The sequence below is a fragment of the Camelina sativa genome, chromosome 20 (assembly GCF_000633955.1).
Source record: "Camelina sativa cultivar DH55 chromosome 20, Cs, whole genome shotgun sequence".
Classification (NCBI taxonomy): domain Eukaryota; kingdom Viridiplantae; phylum Streptophyta; class Magnoliopsida; order Brassicales; family Brassicaceae; genus Camelina; species Camelina sativa.
Genome location: NC_025704.1, coordinates 25,791,242 through 25,801,087, shown reverse-complemented (window position 1 = coordinate 25,801,087; position 9,846 = coordinate 25,791,242). Strand labels below are relative to the sequence as shown.

Genomic DNA, 9,846 nt, shown 5'->3' with positions numbered 1-9,846 from the left:
CCCCCCGCAAACTTGGCGTAGGTGGCACAACGACGCCGAGTTTGGACCGAAGAGCGGCAGAAGGCCTTGGTGGTAGCGATTTTGTGAAGATATCTGCGATCTGGAACTGATTGTGGATGTGAGTGACGATGATGTTCCCAAGAGCTACCTGTTCCCGAACGTAGTGGTAATGAGTCAGGAAATGCTTGGTTCGCCTGTGGAAAGCAGGATTCGCCGAGAGATATACAGCGGAGAGATTGTCACAGTAGAGATCTGGAGTACGATGCAAAGGGATCCCCAGTTCCTTCATGATCTTACAATACCAGGTAATTTCTGATGCAGCCTCAGACATAGCTCTATATTCTGCCTCTGTCGAGCTTTTGAAAACAGTGTTTCGTTTTTGTGATTGCCATGAAATGATATTACTGCCCAAGTAAGTACAGAAACCTCTTGTGGATCGACTTGTGGTTTTACAGCCTCCATAGTCGCTATCACTGTAGACTTGAAGTCGAAAGTCTGTATTTTAGTTGAATGAGATGCCCATTGTGACTGTCCCTCTAATATATCGAAGAATTCGTTTCAGGAGGTGAAAGTCTAATTTACTGTCGGCTCATGCATTCTCTGACAGACGAAGTTGACGGCGAAATGGATGTCTGGACGAGTCAGAGTGAGATATTGGAGCTTGCCTGCCAAGCTTCAAAAGTAAGTGGGATTATCAAAGAGTGGTTGCGGATGTTTGATTTGACCGAGTTTTTGTGGCAAAGGAGTTGGCATTGGGGCACACTCGGACATTCCTGCGACTGCAAGCAGATCCTCTGCATACTTTTGTTGCGAGAGAAACAGACCACCAGGATGAAAGTGAGCTTGGATTCCCAGAAAATAGCTAAGTTGCCCAAAATCTTTCATCTTAAAGCGTTTGTTTAATTCACTGAGTAATGTCTCTAACCCTTGTGAGTTCTTTCCAGTTATAGCCATATCATCCACATAGAGGAGCAAGAAGATGATGTCCTTTCCCTTGAAGTAATAAAACAATGATGGATCAGACTTGCTACAGCAGAAGCCAAACTCAAGGAGAAAGGTACTAAATTTATCAAACCAAGCCCTCGGTGCTTGCTTTAGACCGTAGAGTGCTTTGTGTAAGTGACAGACATAGTCTGGTTTTGCAGGATCAACAAAGCCAGCTGGTTGAGTCATATAGACCGTTTCTGTCAAATCGCCATGCAAGAATGCATTCTTCACATCCATTTGCTTGATTTCCCAGCCCATAACTGTTGCTGCATGAAGAACAGATCTTACTGTTGGTGTTCTCACAACCGGACAGTACGTTTCAAGGTAATCTATACCTTTTTCCTGATCATACCCTTTCGCTACTATTCTTGCTTTTAACTTATCGAGTGAACCATCTGCATTAAGCTTTGTCCTGCATACCCACTTACTACCCAACACATGCATGCCAAGTGTTCGAGGAACAAGTGTCCAGGTTCCTGCCTCTTCACAATTAACATATTCTTCACCATAGCTCCATTCCAGCCTGGATGATTGAGAGCAGCACTAACCGTCTTTGGTTCAGGGTTAGAGACTTTAGAGGTAAATAAAACATACCGTGGGTTAGGTTTTCTTATTCCTACTTTTGCTCTTGTAACCATTTTGTGACCTGGTGTGGACACAACTGTGGATGCAGGAGGAGAATCTTCAATCGGTTCATTGATTTGAATGGATTCCTGAGAAGCTGTGGTATTGTCAGCCATTGAAGTGTCAGTCGAGACTGAAAGAGATGCATCAACAGAGTCATCCTCGGAATGAGAAGATGAAGGAGAGCTGTTGCCTATAGGAACAGGATCAGAGCCTGCCGTACACCCAGAACTCTCCTTATCAACCACAGGAGGTGAAACTGAAGTCATCAAAGGTGGAAAATCTTGTTCGTTGTAAGTAAACCGATATGACTGTGGGTGAGGAAATGTGCCACTGACAATATTTGTTTCGATTGAAGACTGCTCTTGTATTGTTGTGGGTTTCTGACTAATAAAGCTTTTGTTCCAGGCTTGCAAGAGTGGTGTGCACAAAGTTTGCTTAGAGGAGGAGACAATGTGAAAGGGGAATTCCTGTTCAGCAAACACGACATGTCGACTGATGAAGACACGCCTAGTAGAGACAAGTAAGCACCTATATCCTTTATACTTTCCATTATACCCAAGAAAGACACACTTCAAGGACCTTGGATCAAACTTGTTATGAGCATAGTCTCGAAGTGTAGGATAGCATGCACAACCAAACACTTGTAACGACGTGTAATCTGGCTTGTGACCATGCAGGGCTTCGTAGGGACTGCGATGATCAGACAAAGTGGAGGTTGGCAGCAAATTAACGAGAAAGTTTGCCGTGAAGAAAGCTTTAACCCAGTATCGATAAGGTACTCTACTCTTACACATCATTGCTAAGCCTAGTTCTATCAGGTGCCTATGTTTTCGTTTCGCTATACCATTTTGCTGTGGTGTGTATGGACACGAGTAGCCCTGGGCAAAATACCCGAACCCGACAATCCGACCCGAACCCGATCCGAAAAACCCGACCCGAATCCGTACCCGAATTTTTAAAATACCCGAATGGGTCTAGTACCTCTTAAAATCGGGTACCCGAACCCGATCGGGTATTATCCGATATCCGAACGGGTACCCGGACTAACCCGAATATATATAAACATACACTACAAAATAGTAACTAATAGGGGTCGAACCCACCACCTTAAGGGTTTAAGAGATACATTGTAACCATTTTGCCACTTTAAAATCTTTGGTCAGTATTAGAACCCCAGGTAGTTATATATTACTAGATATAATTGTCCCACAATCTATAACGTGTGGATTTGCCCCTGTTATTGATACCAGTACTATTTTTTAAAAAAAAAATTTTAGATATGAGAGATTATAATTATTTTATACAGACTTAATTATGGTTTTTATTTTACACTCATGAATTCTATATACTAAAATATTGTTTCTACATATTAAAAAATACAAATAAGAAAAAAGACAATAAAAAATATAACATTTTTAACAATAAACATGTTTGCCATAATTTTTTTCAGTTTTAATATCAGAGTTGGAGATATTTAAATTTGGATTTGTTTGGAATTCAGATTGAATTCGAGTATTTTGTTAAGATTAAGATGTAAATATTAGAATTGAACCCAAATTTGAAGTATATTTCGGGTATTGGGTAAAACCCGAACCCGATCCGAACCCGATGGGTGTTTATCCGAAATCCGATCCGAATACTAGAAATATCCGAATGGGTCTAGGACTCCTTTACCGAAATACCCGAAAATCCGAAATACCCGACCCGAACCCGAATGGGTACCCGAATGCCCAGGCCTAGACACGAGATTAACTGTTGAATCCCATGTTGTTGAAGATGACTCACAAACTTAGTACTTATAAATTCTCCACCACCATCACATTGAAAACTGCCAATTTTATTCTGAAACTGATTTTCCACTAAAGCTTGAAACATAGTGAATACTGAAAAGAAGTCTGACTTTAACTTAAGTGGATACAACCAGCAGAAGCGAGAGAAGTTATCTATGAAAATGACATAATACTGAAATCCTTGCACTGACTTTATTGGTGCAGGTCCCCAAAAGTCGCAGTGAATGCGTTGAAGAGGCCTTGAAGTAGTCGTGCTTGAAGGAGAGAAAGGTAAACTAGTGCTTTTCCCAAACTGACATGCCTCACAAATGCCATTGGAGCTTTTATTAATGACTATTGCTTTTGTTGTGGACAGATTCTAAAGGACTTGTTGACTTGTATGCCCCAACCTCATGTGCCACACATCTTCAGAAGCTGAGTGTTGCCGAGAGGAGTAAAGAGCTGAGTGATGAATCGGAGAGCCCTTCAGAGTGTAGAGACCTTCGTTACTGTTGTTTTCCAGAGCCAGAAGGTTCTTTGTTGCCTTATCAAGGATTTCAACATGATCATCATCAAAGTTAACATAACAAGGATTATCTCTGGTAAGCTTCGAAACTGATAACAGAGATTTTGCAATGTTAGGACAGACCAAAACATCCTTTAGATTTAACTTACCTGAGCTTACTGGCAGACTGGTAGATCCAGTGTGACTGATAGGTAGAAAGTCTCCTTTACCAACCATGACAGCATCTGACCCGACATATGGACTTGAGTGTTGCATGTTGTGATGAGAGTTGGTGATGTGAGCAGTGGAACCTGAATCAGGGACCCATTCATTGCCGGTGTGATCGGTAACATCAATGATTCTCATAGCAGTTAAGGCCAGTGGAAGCTCTTCTTGACGATAACTGTTGTTGTACCGAGGCCAGCAGGACAGAGCAGGATGACTAGGTTTTCCACAAATTTGACAGACTACTCTGTTGTCTGTGTTCGAGGAGCTACCAGAGACTGATCCTTGAGAGATTTGCTGATGAAAGCCCCTGAAAGATCCCGACCTGGACCTCTCGGCGTCCGCGGTCACGGCTTCCATTCGGCCTTATTCCCGACCGAATATCCATTGAATCGGTTACTTAGCTTTGGCTCACGGCCTTGCTTCGTAAACCTTATACGCAGCGGAATATCATATTAACCTTGACCATCCCTTTGTGCTTAGCCATACAACCAACCAACCCCACAAGCTTTGCACAGATTAGGGATGGGGACATATAGTCCCTTCGGTTCACGGTGATCGGTTGCGCTATCAGCACCCCATACCACTCGTGTCTCAAAGCTTGGTACCGAACGTACCTTGATACCTCGGTCGACTCATCGGTCTTGGTATCAAAGCCAGGTCCGATCGAACAATCCGACCCCATAATTGAATCGATGATCGACCACCAACCAGGCCGATACTTCCGACAGACTTGCCGACCACCCGATCGATCAATCCAACCTACGGCTCGTATCATTGATCCTTGGAACACCCGATCCGACTAGCGATTGGATCACCGGTCAATCCTCGATCGATCCATCCATTGACACGGATCGTCGATGACCTTTCGATTGGTCCGATGCTATGATCGAACCGTTGATCATCCTGCGATCAGTCCGACTCCATGGTTGAACTGCCTCTTATCCTTCGATCGGTTCGACTCGATTGTCGAACCGTCGCTCATCTCATCGTACCGTCGATAGAGAGGTAGCATGCGTATCAGTTCAGATGATGTACCGTAGTACTCGCCAAGCCGCACCCCCTTTTCTTCTTAGGCATAGATGGACGATGGAATGATGATGGTGATTTTGAAATGAAGGCAACGCCCTCTATTTATAGGGTCTTGGCCGAAGTCTAGGCCCCAAAAGGTACCTGTCCGACAAGACTCTTCGATCGCGCACGTTCGATTGCGTACGTTCGGCCGTGCCTGTCCGGCCGTGCCTGTTCGGTCATCTCTGTCCGTACATGCCCGTTCGGTCATGCCTGTTCGGTCACCGCTCCCATGACCGCCCCGAGCTCCCCAGCTGACCCGTACATTGTCCACTACCGTCCAGCTGGCCGAGCTCGGTCGAGCTCCTTGGCAGCTGGTCGAGCTAGTGGCAGCTGACTGGCAGCTGGTCGAGCTGACGGTAACTGGCCGATAGCTGTCCGCAGCTGACTGATAGCTGTCCGCAGCTGGCCGATAGCTGTCTGCATCTGGCCGCAGCTGTCCGCAGCTGAGATAACTTGTTCATCAAGCTCGCGGAGCTCGTTAAGCTTATATTCCAGCTGGTTGAGCTAGTAGCTTAGCTACTTAAGCTCATTTAGCTATCAATTCCCTTAAAACAAATTGCCCCCCTTTAAGATTGCGGGACGCGGGCGTTACAGCCCCTGCCTTTGGTAGTGAATCCTCCACGTCCTCTTGATCCACCAGAGCGACCATTTACTCTTCCTCGACCAGAGTAGTTGGTGAAGAAAGCCAAGTGAGGTGAGACATCAACAGAAGTGATGTAGTTAGATATCCTCTCCGCATAGGTGGTCAACCGAGAAACCTCATCATCGAAGGTAGGAGGTGGGTGAAGATTAATCATTCCTTCGACTGAGACTTTCACAGGCTCATATTCTCTTCCTAACCCTTTTAACACAGCAAAAATTTTCATCTTTTCAGGAACAAGACTGCCTATGGAGGATAGTTGCGCACACACATTCTAATATCTCTAAGGTAATCACCCATGGGTCTCTCTAGTTTTTCTGCAGACTGTAGCCTACTTTGTAGCTCAAAGAGTCTAGAGGATGATACCTTGTTAAAGTGATTTGCGAGTGCTAACCACAGTTCATGAGCTGTTTTGGTGCCAGCAACTTCAGACAGGATATCTTCAGACAACGAACCGAGAAGCCAAGCACGCACAATCTGATCAGCCTTGAACCATTCACCGTAGTCTGGGTTTGGAACAGTGGTGGCCTTGGTCGTTGAGAGAGACACCGGAATCACCTCAGATGGAGCGGGAAGAGCGCCATTAACGACACCGAGTAAGTTTTACCTAGAGAGAAAGGATTCAAACTGAGCTTTCCAAGAGACGTAATTTTCTGTGTTAGGTTGAGAGTAACAAAATTTGTGATGTTTAACGCAGGAAAAGAGTAGAGATCCATGGATGGATTAACCATGGATCTACTGTGCTCTGATACCGTGAAGAAGTTATATGATCAAAACTTAAATGAAGAAGATAAGTCCATGACTTTTGTTATTATTTCTCCTTAGAGTTCTTGGTTACAATACTGTTCATATTTATACTTGGAGGATTAGGTTTAACAAGTAACCTCAGCCTCTAAACCCTTGAACCTATTGGTCAAAATAATTTCCTGATTGGAACATCTGTAATTGCTTTTGAGACATTGCTTGACAGCTTCTTCATCTAGACTCTTCTTCTCTTTGTCTTGTTTTGTAGGTAGGCTTGAGGCTTTCTTAGTGGACTCTAATTTCTTAGTGGGCTCTGGCTTCTGCTCAACGGACTTGGGCTTCCAAACCAGCTTTGGCTCACTATCGTTTTGTTTTGTCCTCTTGCTGTCGAGACCAAAAGAGAATTTTTCTGGGGTTTTCAATTCTCATTTGTCGTCTCTGTTGTTCTTCTCCGAGTGATGAACCTCAAACTCAGATCGTCTATTAAGGGACACGAGTCGAGCTGTTGAAATATTAAGTTCTCCATATTACTCAAATGAAGCTGTAATAACATAACAAACAAACACATAAAAACTTAAGTAATGTTACATCTAAGATAGGTTTCTGACAGTAAAATTAAGAACTTGGAACAAGAATGAATAACACAACACAAGAATGAGAAAAAATAAACAAGTACCTAACACAATAATGAATGTGTTAATCTCAATACACGTCAGAGTCGATGTTACACACCACATTGGTAAGATCAGTTTGCTCTGTCTCCGTCGAAACAGATAAGTCTTGCCAAATAAAACGAGCTATTCAAAGCCGCGTAAAAACAAACAAATCCCAATACTATATTCAAACCCTTTTGTTACATATTGGTACACATCCCATCTATTGAATCACGATCTGACTTACGTACGATCGAATAGAGGAATAACAAATCCACTGACCATTGTATATTATATTGGCTACAAAATAGAACCAATGGAATGCGATTCCAAAATTTTGTGGAACGGTGGAATATGTTTAAGAAACTGTCTCATCAACCATGTTCTTAGCAATCTCCTTAAGCAAAAACTTCGAGAATTTTCCAGTCGAAGTTTTAGGCAACTCATTCATAAACAAGACAGTTTTAGGAACCATATACCTAGGCATCATTTTCCTACAATACTCTATCAACTCCTTTTCCGTAGGTTTCGTACTCAACCCACTTTTCAAACTCACAAACGCACACGGCGTCTCTCCCCAAAACTCATCAGGTCTCGCCACCACCGCCACTTCACTTACCGCAGGATTCGTATACAAAACCGTTTCAACCTCAACTGTATTCACATTCTCTCCACCCGTTATGATTATATCTTTTGACCTATCCTTAATCTCTAGATAACCATCCGAATGAATCACACCAACGTCTCCGGTGTATAACCACCCGTTCTTGAGAGCTTTCTCGGTTCCGATCGGATCTTTTAAGTAACCAAGCATGATCGAGCTTCCTCTCATCACTATTTCCCCGACGGTGTCTCCGTCCCTCTCAATGCTTTCACCTGATTCAGGATCCACAACGTCGATTTCACTAAACCCTCCGACGGTTCTCACTCCTTGCCGTGTCTTCAACATGGCACGATCGCTCGCCGGTAAATGATTCCACTGTGGCTTCCACGCGCAGGAGACGATCACACCGGCTGTTTCCGTTAGTCCGTAGCCGTGACTGATCACGAAACCGATTGATTCTGCTCGGAGGATCACGGCTGCTGGAGGCGGAGAACCGGCGGTTAAGAAGTTGACGGGACGGTTAAGAAGAGGCTGCGAGTCCTGAGTCGAGGACAACATGTTGAGCACCACCGGAGCTCCACACATGTGTGTGACGCCGTGATCACGAATCAAACGGTAGACTAACGGCACGTCAACCTTGCGCAAGCAGACGTTTGTTCCTCCGACGGCGGCGATTCCCCATGGATAGGTCCAACCGTTAGCGTGAAATATCGGTACAATCCATAAGTAAACCGGGTTTTTCGGTACGGTCCAATCGATTAGAGAGTCAACCGACATAACGTAAATGCCCCTGTGGCAATGTAACACTCCCTTGGGAGCCGAAGTCGTACCGGAAGTGTAATTAAGCACAACCGGATCCCATTCGCTTTCGGGTCGGATCCATTTGAAATTCGGATCACCTCTCTGTATCAGGTCATCGTAAGTGTAACTGAATTTGTTGCGATCAGCCACGTCAGCATCTCCTCCACCTTCCTCTTCTTTATCTGCGACGAAGACGAGAACGGGCGGATCAGTCGTCATCATCGCGATCGCCTCGACGGCTAGACTGCAGAAGAAGACGTCGACGAAAAGAAGCTTAGATTCAGAGTGTGTGAGAAGAACAGAGACGGTGCGTGCGTCCAGGCGTGTGTTGATGTTGTTGAGGATTGCGCCGGACATGGGAACAGCGAACTGGAGCTCGTACATCGCCGGAGTATTGGGAGAAAGGACGGAGACGACGTCGGACTTTCCGATTCCAAGTGAAGACAGAGAGGACGCGACGCGGAGACAACGGATGTTTGTTTCCCGCCACGTGTAAACGGTGTTACTTCCGTAAACGATGGAGGTACAGTCACCGTATACGATGGCGGCTCTCTCCAAGAACCCTAACGGCGTCAACGGCGGTGAGTTAGCGGCACATGGCTTCATTTCCTTCATCTCTTCTCGAGTGGGTTATCAGAGAGTATACTTTCTAGTTTAAATTATGTACACAAAGAAAACATAATTAAAGAGTCGTTGTTAACTAGTATTATTATGTCCAAAACAGGAAAAAAAAACGTGAGTCGTGCCGCTAACTTAATTCTACCAACGACTATATAAAACGGGTATTATTTTTAGCTTTGGGATCGACAATATTAATTTATAGACGACAACTGAGAAAACGATATTAGGAGGAGTCCATGTCTCCCTCCGGGAAAGACGACAACCGAGAAAACGATATTAGGAAGAGTCCATGTGTCCCTTTCGGATAGACGACAACTGAGAAAATGATATTAGGAAGAGTCCATGTGTCCCTTTGGGATAGACGACAACTGAGAAAACGATATTAGGAGGACTCCATGTGTCCCTTCGGAAAGAGTTAATCATACAACCTCTAATTTTAATTTATAAGAGACAATTGAGACAACTATTATTCGTGGTTGTAGAGATTTTGATTATAAAAATTTGGATGTAAAGGATTTGGTTGTACAAGTTTCGCTGTAAATATTTTAATTATTAAAATTTAATCATTAGAAATAAAAATTTGAAACCTAAAATTG

The 9,846-nt window shown here is 44.0% G+C and overlaps 1 protein-coding gene and 1 pseudogene across 1 annotated transcript; both read right to left on the bottom strand.

Moving 5' to 3' along the window:
- Positions 1–331, bottom strand: part of LOC104772825 — a 4,487-nt pseudogene extending 4,156 nt beyond the window's left edge.
- On the bottom strand, positions 7,384–9,502 carry LOC104771691 (probable acyl-activating enzyme 6). Its single transcript, XM_010496255.2, has one exon. It carries the CDS (start codon positions 9,242–9,244, stop codon positions 7,583–7,585), a length of 1,662 nt encoding a protein of 553 aa, XP_010494557.1. The 5' UTR covers positions 9,245–9,502; the 3' UTR covers positions 7,384–7,582.